At 39.1% G+C, this 20,028-nt stretch overlaps 3 protein-coding genes across 4 annotated transcripts in view; 2 read left to right on the forward strand and 1 right to left on the reverse strand.

The window, feature by feature from the left end:
• The window catches only part of LOC102220331 (sodium/potassium-transporting ATPase subunit beta-1-interacting protein 4-like), a 50,850-nt gene extending 49,670 nt beyond the window's left edge, over nt 1-1,180 (forward strand). For both annotated transcript variants that reach the window (XM_023344305.1, XM_014469748.2), the window contains one exon: nt 339-1,180. In XM_023344305.1, the coding sequence (XP_023200073.1) occupies nt 339-348 (10 nt within the window). In that variant the 3' untranslated portion in view covers nt 349-1,180. The remainder of the gene's footprint in view (nt 1-338) is intronic.
• A 3,244-nt stretch (nt 1,181-4,424) lies between these two features.
• On the reverse strand, nt 4,425-8,773 carry LOC102220596 (baculoviral IAP repeat-containing protein 7-like). Its single transcript, XM_023325385.1, has 7 exons — nt 8,201-8,773; nt 7,563-7,662; nt 6,822-6,903; nt 6,626-6,671; nt 5,674-5,883; nt 4,902-4,967; nt 4,425-4,762 (listed from the first exon to the last, which is right to left on the reverse strand). Exons 1-7 carry the CDS (start codon nt 8,691-8,693, stop codon nt 4,563-4,565), a joined length of 1,197 nt encoding a protein of 398 aa, XP_023181153.1. The 5' UTR covers nt 8,694-8,773; the 3' UTR covers nt 4,425-4,562.
• A 1,860-nt stretch (nt 8,774-10,633) lies between these two features.
• LOC102233845 (YTH domain-containing family protein 1) lies at nt 10,634-19,793 on the forward strand. Its single transcript, XM_005801668.2, has 6 exons — nt 10,634-11,076; nt 11,844-11,868; nt 13,864-13,943; nt 14,534-16,183; nt 16,328-16,372; nt 17,332-19,793. Exons 1-6 carry the CDS (start codon nt 11,050-11,052, stop codon nt 17,356-17,358), a joined length of 1,854 nt encoding a protein of 617 aa, XP_005801725.1. The 5' UTR covers nt 10,634-11,049; the 3' UTR covers nt 17,359-19,793.
• The last annotated feature ends 235 nt before the right edge of the window (nt 19,794-20,028 follow it).

Genomic DNA, 20,028 nt, shown 5'->3' on the forward strand with positions numbered 1-20,028 from the left:
ATTAACCACATACACATTTCTGTCCAAAAATCGGATTAATTAATTAAATGTTGCAAAGAAGTTCATGACAATAAGCCACAGAACTCATGTAATAATTCTCAGCCAACATGACATGAATATTTAATGAGCTTCCTGACAGTTTAATCAACTCCGTCTCTAATGGGAGGGAGGACGTTTTCCTCTCTCCAATCTACAGGGAGTTATGTTCTGAATGAATTCATCCAGGGCTGGTTTTGCATGTGCACACTTGTGCATATATGTGCGCGTGTGTGTGTAAGTAGGAAACCCAAGAAGTGCTAATCCTCTTTTCCCTCTTTCCATGTTTCCTGCTCTTCCAGGTCTACGTAAATAGGAAAGGCATCCACCGAGGGAGGTGATACAGCAAATTCCCATGGAGCCAAAATGGCTGACTTCACACACACACACACACACACACACCCCCACACCCACCCATCCACCCGCACACACGCCCCCATGCCAACCCCAACTCACGCACACATCCCAGAGCTTCTCATAGCACCAGGCGTCTCCTTCTGGGTTTCAGTTCTTAACATGTAATTTACTTGTGTGTGGCCCTGAAAAGTCAGTTTCACAATAACAGTCCATTGTTACAAGATTTGGGAATTACCATTAGTGGTATTTGTGTTTATATAAAAGTATCATTTATTTTCTTTCTGTCAGCTTTCACTATGAGCTAGCTCTACTGTATAGGACATATTTCAGCAGATGAAAACACTACATAGGATGATGGAGCAACCAGCATTCCCAGTCTGTAGCTGTGTGTCACAGAGGATGGTGATTTAGCATATTACTGCTGGTTTGGCTGAGATCTTGACCGTTGGGCTGAATTATGGCAGAGTTTGCAGAATGAACCATTGTGCTGCTGCCTGTTTACTTTAGGATCTGTATGCATAAATACAGAAGCAAAGCAGGAAGAGCCAAGGGAGCGGAGAAGTGAAGGCTCGGGGAAACAACAAAAGCACCAGTACAACAGGCACATCTGCCAAAAATAGAAAATGTAAATAAGGAAATTCAAAATTTCAAAGAACTGGAAAAGAGTGTTCACCTTGCAAAGAGGTGCTCAAACACAATAAATGGCATGCAAATGTTACTTTTATATCTGAAGCATTTTATTACAACAGTTTTTCTGAGTCAGTATTTCTGAAGTGCCAGGTGTTGTGTTTGCCAAAGACCTGAAAGCTTTTGTTCTGACTTCAACTCTTCTCCCCTAGCAGCAGACAGGTCTGGGTAGGGCGTTCATTACAAACAATCCTTCAAAAGTTGCAAGGCATATTTTTAACTTGGCGCAAACAACCGAGATTGTTATACCTTTTCATATTGCAAACAGCGGAGCTTGAGCTGTTTGGATATGGATGTTATGTGTGGATGAATTAAATCTCTACCTGAATAGATCAGGGGGCTTCGTTCCCTGTCAGTTCAACACTTATATTCTGTCTGTACACGGTGGAAGCCTGAGCTGTGATCAGTTGTAAGATTTATCAAAGTTTGCATTGTATGTAATTACAACTGATTGAAGTTGGTTAACCAGTTACTTAGACTCGTGTCTAAGTAACGAGTCTAAGCCCGTTTGGCTTTTATTCTGAATCAGCTTCATTTTAACTTTTTACTAACAAAACTGAGCACACATAATTAACATTACTCACTTCAGCACTTTTTAGAACATATCCATCAGTTTACCCACCAGTCTTGTATTGTCAGAGCTTCCTTTGCCTTAATGTTATGTGAATCACTACTGCCCTCTGGTGTTCAAATGGATCATGTGCATAGTGAGAAGCTTTCATATCTCCTCCAGAAATGGCATGTTTCTGTTTGGGAAACAGAAAATAGTCAACTGTACAAGGTGGAAGAGTTTAAAAGTGTGTTTTCTCAGTCAACATACATTCCATTCCACATGACTCAGGTTGGATACCAACTGAATTTAAACTTCAGCTTCTCATTTGTTTGGTTTTAGTATGCTTTAACAAAGAATTACAGTGCCTTGCAAAGTATTATTATCCCTTAAACCTTTTCATGTTATCAGAACTTTAAAATGCAATGGATTTTATTGCTGTTTAATGTGATAGACCAACACAAATTGGTGCATCAGTTTGGAAATGCTTAAATATAAAAATCTGTAAAGTATGGTTAACATCTCGGTCCAGTCTCCCTGAATAAGTACAACCATCTGTTGCAACAAACACAGCTTTAAGTCTTGGGGTTTGCACATTTACAGCCCAGCAGTATGAAGTTTTAAGAGTTATCACATATTCTCAATTGGATTTAGGCCTGGATTTTCTCTTGGTCACTGTCAAATATGGATATATTTGAATTAAAAACATTTCATTGTTACTGGATGGTGAAGTCTAAAGTCTTTTGCAGCCTCTAGTAGTTTTTCTTCCATGATGTCACTGCATTTAGCTCCATCCATCTTCCAATTACCGTATTTTCCACACCTAAAAACCTTCAATTTTCTCAAAAGCTGAGAGAGCGCCTTATAATCCAGTGCACCTTATATATGGACCAATATTGAGCCACAAGAGGTCTCGCAACTACGGTAAGCAGCCGTAGTTCATTCATTTTCCCCCGTAGAAGAAGAAGCGCGCAGTGCACACTGGGTTTTGTGTAAAGACCCCAAAATGGCTCCTATTAAGAGACACGCTTATGACGCAGAGTTTAAGCTCAAGGCGATCAGTCACGCAGTAGAACACGGGAATAGAGCAGCAGCCAGAGAATTTAACATTAACGAATCAATGGTGCGGAAGTGGATATACACTGCTCAAAAAAATAAAGGGAACACTTAAACAGGTGTTTCACACTTAAAATGTTCCCTTTATTTTTTTGAGCAGTATATATTGTGATTGCACTAATGTTTGATTTACCGTAGCAGTAACAGACTGTTTTTTACGTGTTTATTGAATCGAGGAAAAGTTCCCTTCCACTATATGTTATACCTTGCTGTTGTTAAAAAATAAACTGTGTCACGAAAATACCACGTCACTTACTTTACCTCGGGGAAAATAATAAAACAGCTGTTTATTCATTTTGGGAATGAACAGAGTTGTCAGAACGCTGGTTTGTAATCTATTAATAAAGTTTGACTGACCTATCTGACTATTTTGTTGACATTCCCTTTAGCGCAGTTCCATCTAATGGATGCATAACGTAACCCCAGCCTCTACTGTAGCGTCTATTCTATGCGCCTAATAATGCGGTGCGCCTTATATATGAAAAAAAGTTTTAAAATTGGCCATTCATTGAAGGTGCGCCTTATAATGTGGTGCGCCTTATAGTGCGGAAAATACGGGTAAACTCTGATCAGCTTCCCTGACCCTGCTGAAATATAGCATCTCCACAGCATAGTGTTCCTACCATCATGCTTCATAGCAGAGTTGTTCTATTCAGGGGGATTAGGGCAGAGAAAGTTTTCCACCACATTTAGTGTGGCATTTAGGCCAAAGCACCTTCTTCCATGCGTTTGCTGTCTCCACTATATGTAGTGAACTTCAGCACTCTTTCATAAAGGCCAGATTTGTGGTGTGGGTGACTAATTAGAATAATTATCTGTGTTGACAGATTCTTCCACCCGAGCCACAGTTTCTAAGGTCCTCTTGATGGTTTCTCTTGTTAATGCTTTTTCTCTTTTGGTGTAGCTACATTTTGAAAGGCTTGCTGTTGTCATTGTGACTAACTTTGTGTTGTTCTTTTCCATAAGGTCGCAACTTCCATCTGTGGTTTTGACTTGAAAAAGTTCAAGGACTCTGAATTCTTTTGCAGAGCACTGTATAAACAAAAATCTTGACTAGTGTTCATTTTTACAATTTTCCTGTACTGCCAGCAGCCGCCCAGGTACTTAAGGCAAGCATTAGATTTCTCTGTGATATGAAGAGTTCTTCACTGCCAGACAAACAGAATGTAAATGTTACGATCCTGAAAAACATCTAAACACTTCTGTTGGTTGACTTTGCAATAATTCAGATCTCATTCCTGTAATTTAGAGCTGCACTCATTGTTCGCTCAGTGGATTAGGAAAACAAAGGGTCTAATATTGTAACATTATCAGTCTTAGTAGAAAAAAAAATACTTCTAAGATGTCAAAGCTAGTCTTCCTCCGGGTGCAATACAGACTTTTCCCAAAGTCCTGGTTGTAGTTATGGTTCTGCTTGTGCTGGTCCAAACTGAAAATGTGTCCATTTCTTTGTAAATATTTCTTTTTTCTTTGTGTTAAAAGGTGGTAAATTATGTTCTCCTGTTTTCTGTCTTGTGTTGCTCCAACCTCATGTGACCTGATTGTGTAACCCTGTTTATCCAGAACTGTACTTTGTGTTCATGTAAATATGGTAAGTGTTTGTTAATAAAAAGAAAAACCATGCTCTTTTAAAAGTCTTGGGAGTGATTTTAGGAATGTAATGATGACAGTGCACAAGTTAAACCTAAAAATTTTATTGTATAACATTATAAAACCAGCACTCCTTATTTTTATAAATTCACTGAAGATTGCAGGCAGTGCAAATTCAAGGGGAATCTGTGGAACACCAGTGCAGTGGCAGTTTTTAACTACAGCCTTAAGACATAAAAGCACGAACACTGCCTCTGATGACAGCTCTGCAGATGGGGCAGTGACGCAGGCTGGCGGCACAATCGCCACAGACCACCAGGTGACCGCAGGGGATGAAGACAATGGATACCAACTTGTCCATGCAGACTTTACAAGTTCTCTCTTCCTGCAGCTGCCTGAGCAGCTCCTCAGGACTTTGATCCATTACTGGTGGAAAACACAAACAAAAAAGTTCAATTGGTTGGGGTAGGCTCTGTGACTAAAACATCAAGATAGATAAAATAGTGAAAAAGCAAAAAAAATTAAATGCCAATTCATTATAATTGGATTTCACAAGCACGCAGACCTCTCTTTGGGACGGGTGTCTCGGTCCTCACGTTTCCTGCACTGGATCCCAGGCTCCTCTCTTGCTCTACATTGAACAAATTTAAGACGCAACATAAACACTTGGCTTTAATTAAAATTGAGTGTTTTAATTCTGCAGTTGGTCAAAGTTGTGTTTTTGCATTATATTACTCGTTTTAAAATACTTCCAAAGTTGAAGTCCTCTTTTTCAAATGTCCACTTATTTTCAAGTAAATGTGATGCAGAATCAAATGTGATATATTTGTAATAATGTTTATGCTCAACAGACTTCATTTTAAAAACCAAAAGTTGTGAGATTTTAATGTTTAGCTTGTTGCAAAAGTCTGAGCTGATGCTCTGTATTTCTTTCCCAAAAGGTTATCTGGAATTTTTATTTGTATTAGTACTGATGGCACGGGTCAACAAAAAAAAATGTCGGAAGTTGCAATTTGAAGGAGGAACATGGATTTCTTAGAATATATGTTGTTTTGCTCATAAAGCTGGGATTTCTACAAAATCAGCAGTGAATTTGCAAAACTGTGAAAAATACATCCAAGTACAACAGAAAACCTTATTTATTATGCAAAAAGTGAGAAAATTACTCCCTTAATTACTGATAAAAAAAGTATTTTCCATAAATAGTAACATGTCTCTGTTCAACAGGGAGGTAGGAATAAGCTGAAAAAAAAATCTATTACTCATATAAAACATGGACAAATCTCCAAAAGCACAGTAGTCTGGTGAATATTTAAATTTGTTTCCATCTCTGTTACCTCTGCTGTTTGGCCCTGCCTGCCTCTCCTCCTCTTCTGCTCGCAGAACATCAGTAACCAGCTCAGACACTGAGGTGTAGTACTGGCCTGTCAGCAGGTACTTGGTCTGGACCAGACTCTCCACCACGCCAGCTTCAAACCCCATCTGCAGCACAGTCTGCACAACAGGAGAGAGCATGGCTGATGAAGCTCCCAGACCTCCGACCATATCTGAAGGGTAAGAGAGTGAGAGAAGAGAGGAAGATGACTTCAAACTAGAGACCGAATACCATACTGGCTTTACACACGACCTGAGGCCTCAGATGGTACGATATCACGCAAAACTGGAAGAGAAAAACAAAAAACATTCACTTTACTTTTTGTATAGCAACATATTAAACATTTTTAGCTGCAGTACTTTTCTGTATGTCTGCAGAAAATCTGATTGCTATGGTTCTTCTAACATTTCACGCAATAACTACTGTGTTACATTCACTGTGTGACTACACTCAGTTAAACACCCTGAAATGCATTTAGCAGTGGCCACAGTCCCTGAAGAAAAACAAGCTTAGATAATTTCAGTCAGTTCTGTGCTGCTACCAGTCCTGGCCTGTTCACTTTCATAAAAGACATGTGAATTGTAAAGAGTTGATTAAATAAAGATTTGAATGCATGTCACGTTATTTTTTTTTATCATGTTTCTGAAAGCAACATAAAGAAAATGAACCTGCTACATGAGAAAGAAATTTTACTTTAATGTTAACTTGAGGCTTAAAACAGAGATTGTGCAATACTTTTTGTCAGCCAGAAAAGCAATAATCTGCAAAGTTGGACAGAAATAATCAAGAAGTTTAAATCAAAAAAGACATGTGGATACTTTGAATCTGGGATCAGACAGTAGGCCACCATTTTGTTTCTCATCTCTCTATTAATACATGATTTTTGTACCATTTTCAATCTTGGTAAGACTTACCATTTCTCCCACCAACGTCTCTGCCTGTGGAAGTCTGAGATCCTCCCTGGAAACCAAGGTTTTGTTTTTCTATTACAGTGAATTAAATGAATTATTTAAGTCAATAAATAACAAACTGGCATTTATGCACAGGTCTAGTGCTTTCATTTATCCATGTAGTTTAAGTCATTATTAATTAAAGGAATAGGACTCTTACCATAGTATCACCCAGGTGGAAATGAGCATCCTGAATGTTGCTGATGTACTCCTGCCCTCGTGACTGGATTAAAAACTCACATCTGAGGAACGTAAGAAGGCCGCTTTTAAGATAGGCAACAGGTATGATCCCTTAACAAAATCCCAGCGGGAGGCTTAATTTTTAAGTCAAAAGGGAAATAGTACATTTTTAAAAAACTAAATGTGATATGATATTGTATTCATTCCCTTTCATTCGGATATTCCTAAATCAAATAAATGCATATGTACCAAAACATGACCGTCCACCTAAATTGTAAGGCTGGGAAAGAAGAGGATTAATCACTAATTCAGCCAAAAGCCCTGTCTCATCCTCGGAGAGATTTCAGAGATCCGCCGTTCAGATGGGAGATTTTGAGAACAACTGTAAGTTGTTCCCTCCTTAAATCCAGGCTTTATGGGCCAAGAAGATGAAAGAAACCTATATGAAGTCTCATTTTATGCCACACGTCATGTAGGGGATCCAGCAAATGTGTAAAAATGTGCTGTGGTTACATGAGATCAAAATGTTTTTGGCTTAATTGCAATACGACATGTGGAGCAAATCTTACCGTGGACATAACACTGAACACACACAATGACACGAGAATTATTGATTTATAAGTAGTGGTTAAATCTTATAGATGTCATTGTGTATAATAAAAATACAATTTTGTTTTTAGCTGATATTTTTCTCATCTCACTGTTACAGCCCTCTTGTTACCTTGGAAACCACTTGGCATGTTCCTGCCAGGGGTCATCCCCTGGCTCCCAGTTCCTCAGTCCTCCATCACAGAAGAAGCATTTGACATTGTCACCATGACCTGAGATTAAAAAAAATTCTTTAGACAGAGTTTGATTGAATAAAGACTCGCTAGACTTTCAAGCTTGATGGACAAGCCTCTAATGTTATCTATATTTCAAATACAATCCGAATACAACTGCTTTCTGGTTCAGATGGTCAAAGAAATTTATCTCAAGAACAAACGGCTGCATTTAATACATAAATAAAAATTAGCTTAAAATTTCTGACCCTGCCTCTCCCAATCTAGAAGACAGTAATGGTAATGACAGGTTTGTTTGTTTGTTTGAAATGTTTGTTAATGGTATTTTATAAATTTGAGTTCTCACTGCATGTTGCCTAGCAGCTCCCGTTTTGTCCAGTTTATTCTGTTCACAACATCCTGACTCAGCTGGAACTATTGTAGCATGAACTCTCACACAGAGGAGGTCACTACAGCAGTCAACGTCTACTGAAACATTCTAGTGGATGCTCAGGTTTTGCCTAAAAACTGCTAAGGAAAGGAGCTCATTGAAAATGTTATATTTTAGTACTTCTGATAGGGAATTGATAGTAAGTACCTGTGTAGAAAAACCCTGCTTGGGCCAGAACATCTGGCTGCACCGAGGCTTCAGTGGGCCAGTTGTGGAAAGTGGTAAGTCGAGAGTCCTCTGTCTCCATCTCGGGGTATACTGCTTGTCCAGCTGTTCCCTGATCATCCATAGTCATCCTCTGGAGCTGACTCAACAGCTGGCCATCCACAGAGTCTGAGGAGCCCACCGTCAGTGGAATATTCCCTACAGTTTGACCCAGTATGAAGCTGCAAGTAGGGAAATGACGCTTATGCTCAACGGCTGGGCTGTCACCCTGCTCCCAGAACCTTAAAACCCCTCCACAGCAGAAACACTGAACTTTGTCCCCAGAACCCAGGAAGAAGAAGCCCGCCTTAGCCAGGTCTCCTGAAGCCACGGGTGCATCTGCAGGCCAGTTCTGGAAGGTCCGAAGTCTCTCCACTTCTTCCCTCATCCGAGGCTCCTCAAGGATGTGCAGCATAGTACTCCTGTCATCCGACATTCTGCAGCATGTGAGCTTTTCTCTCTCGTTTTGTCCTGTGCCAGTCAGCCCTTTCGCGGTCCATAGTGGAACACACACTGAAGGTGAGTGCAGAACAACAGCTGAAATAATATGATGAGCAGCGGGGCGCTGTGCAGCGGCCTACAGGAGAAAGTTTTCTAGAAAATCCTCCAACTGCCAGAATGTATGCTCATTGATCCTTGATTGAATGACACGCCATGCCTGTCCTATGGCTGCACCTCATGGGGAAAAGAACACAGTAAACTAACACAAAGTAGTTCATAATTGTAAAGAGGAAGGAAAAGAAAATATGTTTTTCAAAAGTGGTAAATAAAAATCTGATAAACATGAAAAATTGTTTATCAAAAGCAGGGCCCTTTTTCAGTGTAGCTACGTTTGTTCAGGGTAGTTCTCCCGTTTAAATGTGAATCTGTGTGGTTTTGGCTCAATTACACAGTTTTTATGAGACAAATAAAATAAGGACATCATGAGTCTTGATGACATAGGTTTAGACTTAGATAACTTCTCACCCCCTGGTTACTATCATTTGACATTTAACTCAACTTCAGAATTATTCTGCCTTCAACTGTGCTTACAACCAAAGACTTCATGTGATTTGCAATTATGCATATCGTGCATATGTATAAAATGTATCTACTCAAAAATTGCATCCAGATCTGATAATTGCACATGAGATGATTAATGATCACTGTGGCCATATTTTACCACGTGTTATTGTCCACTCTAGTCTCACATGAGCTGATCTTTTTGATATAAGAGGGCCTGCAGGAAACCAGTCTGCTGACATCTCCTGGCCTCACTTGCACTCACAGATACTGCAGAAAAAAAACACGGTTGATCAGCAGCTCAACTGTGTGCATTAAAATAGAAAAGCACAAAACTAAAGTGACGAGTAAGAATAGACTTCACAAAAAATATTTTTAACACTACTCGTGCAACACTTCTGAAACTATCATAAAATGTATTACCTTTACATTTTTAAAAATTATTCAGTTCTTTATGTTGTATTGACAAAGTTGCTAAAAGCTAGATTTGGATAGCAACTAGCTACATTTACTCTGTTGCATTTACTTGAGTAGCTTTTATTTACTAGTTTTTTTTAGTTCAGGTACGTTTTTATGCTTTTGGGAGAACTTTTACTATGCTGTGCCTTTTACTTTTATTTGAGCAAATTTATTATGAAGTATCTCTACTCTTACTTGAGTAAAATGTCTGGATTCTCTATCCACTGAATGAGAAACAAACATTTTTTAACCCAAAATTCACCAGTCAAAGACACACACCTGCAGTTTTTATTAAAGTTTCTTAATTTTTGTGTTGAAATAAACTGATTTGGAAAAAAATATATATTTTGTCTGATTTTGTTATTTTTGTTACTTATATGAATTGTCATTTGGTCCTTAAAATACCCATATTTCCTCTTAACTTTATATTTTGGTCCATTTGATGGTGCAATTTGTAAATATTAAATGACTGATAATTTGATCATTTACTCAGTACTTGAGTAGACTTTTTACCAAATACATTTTTACTCTTAATTGTAATTTTTTGGAGGACTACCTTTTACCTTTACTTGAGCAAAATATGTTCAAGTAGTGCTACTCTTACTTGAGTACAATTTTTGGGTACTCTCCCCACCTCTGCTAAGAGCAACAGTGGGGGGCAGGTTTTAATAAAATAAACAAAATTAACAAAAAAAGTAATCTGTTAAAAAAAATGTTAATCTCAGGATTTGGGGTTCGTCATTGGCTGTAATGATCAAAGTGAATATATGACGCTAAACGTAAAGAAGATTACCTGTCCGAAGATATCCTAGTTTATTGATATGCGCTTAGATTTTTATTATCTCATGCTTCTATGGTTATTGGAGAAGATGCTGAAAGTTTTGCCACCCCGCGGGGGAGGACGTGAATTACAGCGACAGCTCAGAGCCCGGATGGAGCAGCCATTGGGGAAGTGTGCGGGGCTTTAACGTAACCGAGGAGTGCTCTCTCTGTGGAATTAAAAAAAAGAGACTAAGTGAGAGGCGAACACAGAGTCATAAATATCCAAGATCCACAGGGTGCCACACGACGATACGCGCTTAACCTCGGAAAACCTGAACTCGGACTGGAAACCTTTGGGATACAGAATCCGAGGCGTCTGACTTGAACTGTGGAAGTTGGGAGAATACTCAGCTGAGCCTGCGCTACAACTACTAGCCATAAGCTAAGCGGCGCTGTTAGCCCCGAAGCTAACTCCGACTGAGCTGTGAACTTGCTTGCAAATCACGGGGGTTGAAATTCAGTCACAGGCTCAGGCTCCGTGAGAAAACCAGGGACTTGCTTAATGAATTATGTCTACCACAAGCATTGACCCTCAGGTATGAATGACGACTTATCTCGCCAGTTGAGAGCTTGCGAGCTAACTACCTGCTAACGTTATCGATTTATTAGGCTATGGCTATTCCTCGGAAGTGCTAGCTAGCCATTAGCGTTGGCATGTAGCTAGCGAGTTGGCTGCATTCCGTGAAAATGATCAAGGGTTTTATTGACGTTTAAGAGGGATGACATCTGTAGCTCTGCATGCATCACGTTGTCGGATGTATCTTTTACAGAAATCGTGTGTTTTGCAAGCTACATAGCTGCAAAAATCCCACCACTTGATTTGGTAAAACCTAAAGCTAGTTAACGTAAACAGATTTACATAATGGCACAAGGTAACTTGCTCTTTGAACAGTAACTTTTAGTGGAATTGTTTCTGTGTCTTTACCGAGAGAAATACCTTGTGGAAAACATGTATTCGTGTTGCTTTAAGAACCGCTGGCGTTTAGAAAGCCATTTTAAGGTTGCTGTGATGTAGAAGTTGCTACTGAAGTCTGACTAGCATTAGCTGGCTAGTTGACTTAAGATGTTCAGAAAATTATACAATATTCAGTACAGCCGACAGTAACTCACCCTAAGCATCGTGTTTGTCCACTACAGGACTACGTTTTATAAATACCCTGCATAGTCTCTTTAATAAAATTGGCAGAATGATGACATGAATATTGATTATATATATAAACAGTACATATTCTTAATATAAAGTCTCAATTACTAAAAATAACATTGTTTCTTGTTTTGTTTTTCTGGATCAACCCAAACTCAGAGATCAAAGGGACAAGCGTCTAAAGGTAGGTGATGACACAATTATATTTTTATGGTATTAATGTGGCAGTCCTACTTAGTTTGCCAAAGAATACAATTATTATTATTTTTTTAGTTATGATAATGTATTTAAAATTTGTCAAAGTGTGATGGACATATTTTCTGTATGAAAGTACAAATTTAACAAAGGAAAATTAAAAAAAATCTTTTAAATTAGTATGTTGACGGCATTTGGAGTTGTCTACAGAAATTAATCTCAAAGCAAAAATAAGCTCTTCAATTATACCAAGATCATGTATCTGAAAAGCTGAAATTTTAGGGTGATTTATGCCCCTTAATTTCTATTCCAACATGTGATAAATTGTCACTCAAACATAAAAGAAAGTGCTTAATGTTTTCTTTTTTGTTTCAAAGCAGCTTTTTTTCATCAGACATTTAACAGACATTTTTTGTTAAATGTTTGTGTTTTTAGTAGTTAATCACATGATTAATTGACTTGAACACATTTTATTCTACTCAAAGATCAAATTTTCTGCTGTGGAATGTAATTTGGTCATAAAAACAGTAATAGAGAGCATTCTACCTAAAATCAAAAATACATTCCTTTCCAAAAAACACAATGAGTTAAGCTAAAATGAAACCATAAATTATTTGAGGTGATCTGGCCTGGGTTAATTACGCATCTGCTCATCTGTCAAATCAAATGTGTTTTATTGATTTTTAAAAATGATGCAAATCTTAAGGCAGATCCTGCATATACCATGGCTTTTATTATCAGAAATGGAGAGTGAGGGGGGAAAACAAATTACATTCTGGGCATTTCTGTTTTCACTGAAAAATCTCCAAGCTACAACTTGCAATAACAAATTGTTTTTGAGGGAGCGTGAAGCCAATAACGCAAACAGCAGCCAAGCGATTGGAACACAAACAGCAGCCACACAACATATTTTATTAGATGCATATGTAAAATATTTACCATATATTGGTATTTTGTCATATATCGTAAGACTTATTCTAATGCAAGTTTTTTTTTGTTTTATCAAAGAAATTGAATATTTATGGTCTTTATTGTAGTATTCTAGTGAAGACTTCAGGTGTTAATAGTTGTTAACGGTAACTCTTTTGTTAAACTATTTTAAATTAATTATACTACTTATAATTATTTATGAGTTTGTTACGTAGACAGAGAGTGGTAAGAGGGCTGTTGTAGATAAATATAGTATTACAATGTACAACCACAGAGTAAATAGATATGTCAATTTTAATTTAGTTTTATATTTTGTATTTTTCTTCTCAAAAACAAGATGTTAGCTTAGATTCTAGTTATAACCTTAGTCACTTTTTGTTCACATGCTTTGTAGGATGTCATATTTTACAGCATTTTATTATTAGGATTATTCAGTATAAATGTGTCCTACTGAAGCAAAGCGTTTAATCTGATTATGTGTGGCATATCTCTTCATTGGCTAAATTACAACCAATAATTTGTTGCTTTTCATTATTATAATAAGTATTTGAGTTTTATCATTGTTTATCTGTTGTTAATGTAGTAGAGGGTTAGTTAATTTGACATTGTGTATTTTAACTCATAATAGGGTAAAACATCTGAGAATTAAGTCTTTGTTAGATGTATCTTGATATTTATGTGTAATATTTGCATCTGTTTTTGCTTTTGCAAAATTGTTTGTTTTGGAGGTTTAGGATGCAGATTTTCTGTAATTTTATAGCATCACAAGTCTGTGTGATACCTTTAAAATTTATATTTTTTTTGTCTTTTGGTAAAGAAAACATGTTGTTTATAATATATCAGAAATAGTTTCAGCTAGTAGTAATGTGATGTGGTTATTTCGGCTGCAAAGAAACAAAGAAATCATTCATGTGCTGCATGCTTTGTTAGTAGCGCCCCATGTCTTCATATCTAAATAACCTTCTCTACCATAACCCCCTTTAAAACATCACTCCATCTGCCAGCATTGTAAATTCAAATTTGCTTCTTTTTTGTATTTTTGTTATATTTGCAGTGCAAAATGGTTCACTGCATCAGAAGGAGACTGTCCATGACAATGACTTTGAGCCATACCTTCCTGGTCAATCTACTCAGGTAAATCATACTTTCAGTGTTGTTGTTGTTGTTTTTTTCTGGTTATTTTCATTATTAAATCTCACAGCATAATAACTGCGAGCAGATACCTGATTAAAGTGTTATGCTTTTAAGAATGATCCAAAACAGTCATTTTGCTTACATGTCAAAACTAAGAGACACCACAAGGTTTCCCCCCGGAAACTCTGCTAAGCCGAGTGGTAGGGGAACATTTGGTTATAAACAATCAGAGATGCACGAGCAGACATCATAATTTGAAATAATAATGTGTGAACCCAAAGGGCAGGTGCAGAGATGGCGAAATTGGTTTCTCACCCCCACGCCCAGTTCATTGCACCATCTTTAAACCGAGCTTAATCCGTCCACTGTCACACCTTTACTCTTATGTTAAAAAAAAAAAAAAAAAAATCCTATTTAAAATAAACAAACAACGCTTATTCCTGGTGGTGGAGAGGGGACGGGGGTGTGGGGCAATTACAGCCTGTTGGCCTACCAGGCTTATAATACACTGAGGGAAACCCTGTACCATGTTTTGCCAGTTTTAAATTGAGCTTCAGTGTCACTTCTTTGTTTATTCCATCTTATTTCAGAACAACAGCTACCAGTCCATCACCGATCCCTACATGTCCAGCTACTATGCTCCCTCCATTGGATTTCCTTACCCACTGAGTGAGGCTCCCTGGTCCACAGGTGGGGACCCTCCAATTCCTTACCTCACACCCTATGGACCTCTGAGCAATGGAGACCACCACTTTATGCCGGACACCGTGTTTGGCCAGCCAGGAGGACTGGGAAGCAGTATCTACCCCCACAGGTTTAACTTTTTTCCTGAAAACCCTGCCTTCTCTGCTTGGGGCACAAGTGGCTCCCAGGGCCAGCAGACTCAAAGTTCAGCTTATGGTGGCAGCTATAGCTATCCTCCCAGCTCCCTGGGGGGCACTCTGGTGCCTGACGGTCAGACAGGGTTTCACAGCGACACCCTGAACAAAGCTCCTGGTATGAACAGCCTAGAACAGGGGATGGTTGGGCTGAAGATTGGAGGGGATGTCACTGGTCAGGGGTCAGGAGTCAAGGCAGTGGGGTCTGTGATTGGTGGGCCTGCAGTGACAGCCACAGGGAATGGAGCCACACCGATAGGAATGCCTCCACCTAAGCCCACCTCCTGGGCTGCCATTGCCAGCAAGCCTGCCAAACCGCAGCAGTTAAAATTGAAGGTGAAGCCAGGGATGCCCAATCCAGGGGGGGCTCTGCCCCCACCACCTATTAAACACAACATGAATATTGGGACCTGGGACAAGGGCCCAGTCACTAAAGTAGCCACAGCCCCACTGCAGCAGCAGCAGCCTCTTGGGCTGCCTCATGGCATGCCACCTCAAGGCCCCATACAGCAAGGACCCATGCAGCCCCCACCTCCCCAGTCATTAGTGCAACCCCAGATGCAGCCTATGGCCTTACAGCCTCAGCCGCCACACCACCAGCACCATCAGCCACCACCTCAACCCTACCAAAACCACACCCAGCCACCTCAGCCCCAGACCCGCTGGATCGCGCCACGCAATCGTAACCAAGGCTACGGGCAGGGTGGCCTCGGCCAAGATGGGAGTGGCATGATGGGAGTTGTTGGTGGTGGGAACAATGGCCCCTTAACGTCTACTAGTCAGGGACCTGGTGGAGAATCCCACCCAGTGCTGGAAAAGCTGCGTGCCTCCCATAGCTACAACCCCAAGGACTTTGACTGGAACCTGAAGAATGGCCGCGTTTTCATCATTAAGAGCTACTCTGAGGATGATATTCATCGCTCCATCAAGTATTCCATCTGGTGTAGCACGGAGCATGGCAACAAGCGGCTGGACTCAGCCTTCCGTGCAATGAATGGTAAGGGTCCAGTGTACCTGCTGTTCAGCGTCAACGGCAGCGGTCATTTCTGTGGCGTGGCAGAAATGCGCTCGCCAGTGGACTACGGGACCAGCGCTGGTGTTTGGGCGCAGGACAAGTGGAAAGGCAAGTTTGACGTGGACTGGTTGTTCGTTAAGGACGTGCCTAACAGCCAGCTGCGCCACATCCGCTTGGAGAACAACGACAACAAGCCAGTGACCAACTCCCGCGATACCCAGGAGGTTCCTCTGGAGAAGGCCAAGCAGGTGCTGAAGATCATCGCCACCTACAAACACACCACCTCCATCTTTGACGATTTTTCTCATTATGAGAAGAGGCAGGAGGAGGAAGAGGAAGTGCGCAAGGTGGGTAAAGCCTTCTAACTGTTTATAAAAATCCGGCTGCTTGAAGAAGATGTGCAACCATGCTCTTTATGAAGATGCTGGTTTCTAAGAGGCTAATATTTTTCTGTTTTTATCTTTCTTTTTTTGTTGTTGTTTGTTTGACAGACTTTTGAACCTGCTCAGATACAGAACCGCTCTCGGTTGGATCAGGTAAACATCTGGATTTCTTAACAGGGTCTTTTAAAATCCCAAGAATTTTTAATTTAATACATATTTTAAAGGGAGAAAGAAACACCTCTTTAAAAACGTTTTTGTGTTTTGAATAGATACATGTTGCCTTTTTAAAAACGTTGTTTTACCATAATGTTCTTGACCCTTGAATACTTTAACATTTTGCCCTTTTCCAACCACAAACATCTGTGTATTTTATTGAGATTTTATGTGATAGTCCAAACTAATTAGGAAGTGGAAGAATACGTTTAATGCATGGGAATCCAACATTCTCATAGTTTTGTATTGGATGTCCGACACACATGAATTAAATGGCTCAATTGCCTCCTCAGTAGTTCATCAAGATCTACAGAGGCCATTTCTTCAGTTCAGGTGTGCTAAAACTGGAAACTTAAAAAAACAAGCTGGACACGGTGACCTTGGATGTAGCTATTACTTCCGCACTTCACCAATCTAGTCTTTATGGACGATGATAGTCATTGGAAGTCCAGCTTTCCTGAAGCGGCTGGAGCCAAACTAGGGTGACACCAAACATGGAATAAAGTGGTCTAGTTAGATGAGAGCAAAATGAACCTTTTTAACCTACTAAAATGAATTAGCATTTCAGAAAGTCCCTTACATTGATGTGCCAACATGGCACAGGGACCCCAAAAGAGTTTGAGGCTGACTGCAGCCAAAGCTAGTTTTACAAGGTATTGATTTTTATCAAGCTTATAATAAAAGCACACCACACACACTTCTCTTTGACATCACTAATATGCATTTTTGTCTATCACATAAAATCCTGACTAAAATACATTGAAGTTTATGCCTGTAGTGTGAAAAGAAAAATAAAGCTCTCTTAAGGGTCTTTTATTTAGGGTTTTATGATATCCTGAACTCTACTGTAGTAACATTTACCATTTGTTTGTCTAACGTATTTTTTTCCTCTCAAACAGGAGCGCCAAAACAGGAATAAACAATAGAAGACATTTATCCTCGGCTTGATCATTTACAATAGGACTCGATTTAAAGACAGAAGAATATGAAAATGCAACGAAGCCCCTCATTTCTGTTTTCTATTTAATCCTGGTGAACGTTTCTTTGTTTTATTTTTTTGTTCCACCAACCATCGATTCTTGTGCGACAGTAATAAGCTGATTAAATGTTACCAAGCAGCCACCACACTCTAATTTTTTAAAACATGTTTTTATTCTTGTTCCATCACGTTCTTTTCTCTTACTGGATGTTTTTTTTCTCTCTCTTGCTCCCGCCCCCTCCTCTCTCCAATTGAATCAGGGTTTGACTGCCACTTTATATTTCAGTACAATCAGGAACAGACGTGTCATGCCCCTCTGTCTCCATTTGGGGGCAGCATTGCCATGCTTTATAGGTTTATCTGTGCCAACAGGGTTGAAGGATCCTTAAGGCAATGTTGGGACTTGGAACTGGGATGACAAAACTTAAGTGGTTTAACTATTTTTCATTCAGATCAACAAAATCTCTATTTTTTGGCTTACTACTGACAATTTTCATTTCAGAAACTTTTTCTCTGGAGCCTTATTTTTGTTTTTAATTATCAGTGACTTGTCAAAAGAACTGCTCAAACAGTGACACTGCTGGAGAAATCAGGGAAAGTGTGAAGTCACACAGGACTTAAGACATTTCAGAAGAGGAAGGGCTTTTGGAAAGAAACAACAAATATGTCCTTCACAACCAGAACTCTCACCATTTAAATCAAAAATTGTACTAATGACACTTTCACAGCCCTCTTTTTTTCTTTTCCTTTTTGTAAAATTTCTTTTGATGTTTGTCCTGAGAGCGTTGTCTTTTTGTGTTTCAACAACAGATTCCGCTTGTCTCCACAACCTGGTCAACCTGAGCAATTTGTCAAATTCACCATCTTGAATTGCTTTGTTAGAATTACATAATGATGTAACTGCTAAGTTTAATGAATTTTATGCTCTTGTGTTTTTTGTTCCACAAAACAGGGGAGAGGGTTCAAATATTTGTCCATTCACCGTCATTCTGTCTTAATCCTTAGTATTTTTTTTCTCTGTTTCCTTGAATTTGGGTTTTGCTAATTCTTTCATGTTGGTCGTAATGCTAAGCTTTAACGTAGGAGTCTATATATTCATGGAGAAAGCCTAAAAATGTATAACCTAAAAATTAATGTAACTGATTTACTATCAACTAAGAAAAAAAAAATAAGAATGAAATGTGGTTTCTGTGTGTTTTTTGGTTGTTTCAAATATAGTTTGTTTTAGCTGGGATCTACTGATCCTGATACAGCAAGTTCTAAATTATGTTTAAAAAAAAAAACATTTGGGAACTAAAAAAATATTGAGATGTGTGTGCCGATGCATGGCGAGCTGAAATACAGTGGGTCTGCTGAAGATGTCTGAAAAGAAGGTCCTCCATGTGGCTTGCGTCTAAAGGTGACAGTGCTGTTTCTCTCTCTCTCCCTCCCCCCCCCCTCCTTAGCACATTTTAAATAAGAACACAGTCATTTTAAAAAAAGAAATCACAGATTTTCTTCCCTTTGATCATGTGATTTATTGAAGTATCTCTTTGGCCGCTGTGATGCAGAGAGAAGCCCCCGAAAACAGATCTGCTGCTTCTTTCATTTTCCATCTTTTGTGTATTTTCTAATCCTGATGTAGCCTCAAATGAACTAAAACTCACTTTTCAGATTCTATTGAAAATTTTCTTTGTTTTTTCTTAATTATTGAAGATGATACGGATAATATTGTCACCTGTGTGGATAACTGTGGCCAAAAGTAGATGTTTGCGTATTTAGGTTATAGATGATGTATATTCTTCAATCCTGTTTTTTTGTTTGTTTGTTTTGTTTTTTTTGTCTTTACCTTATTATAAAAGTGAAATGGCTCAAGTAATGCACTTTACAGAAGTCGCCCGAGTATGAACTGTAAGTTTCAGAGAGGAAGTAAATTTGTGATGCTGCATTGTGTTCTTACCCTGCCAGTGTAATCACCTCTCATAGCCTCTAATCTTCATTATCGTTGTACTTGCACTAACCGATAGCTAGGTTGATTGAAGCAATATAGGGGACATGGGCGCTCCCTCACCAACACCACTCTGACATGCAGAGGAGGGCAGAGGTGAGACGCTAAAGGATGTCACCGAGGACTTTTATTGCCTCTGGAGTTGGTAGCTGGTTGGGATTAAAGTACAGGGCTTACATGTACATTAAGGATAATTGTAAGATGTTTGATGTAAGGGGGTTGTCGGGTCGGCCACAGATTTCAGCACTGCAGAAGGATCCATTATATGAAATGCTAAACCTCTGATTTATCTAAAAGGCCACAGCTGTAGTGGACACAACCTGTTCAAAAGGATCTATCTTGGTTTTTCTTTATAGAAGAATTCAAGCCTTAATAAACTGTTAGTTCAGAAATCACTTTGTCTTGATCTTGTGAGTCCTCTGTGATTTCCTTGAGAAATTCTTACAGTGACCTTATCTAAAGACTCGCTTCGCAGGCCAGCCTCTGTGCTGAAATGACCCTCAAAGGTTGTCAAGCTAGAAATAATTTCTTTACTTTGCCTGTCTATTAATCCCCGTTAGCTTCGCCCAAGATTCTGTGTAGACAGTTGTTATCGAACTCGGTATGTTACTTACAGTTAAAAGAGATTTC

Source organism: Xiphophorus maculatus, chromosome 1 (genome assembly GCF_002775205.1).
Source record: "Xiphophorus maculatus strain JP 163 A chromosome 1, X_maculatus-5.0-male, whole genome shotgun sequence".
In the NCBI taxonomy this organism is placed as follows: Eukaryota; Metazoa; Chordata; class Actinopteri; order Cyprinodontiformes; family Poeciliidae; genus Xiphophorus; species Xiphophorus maculatus.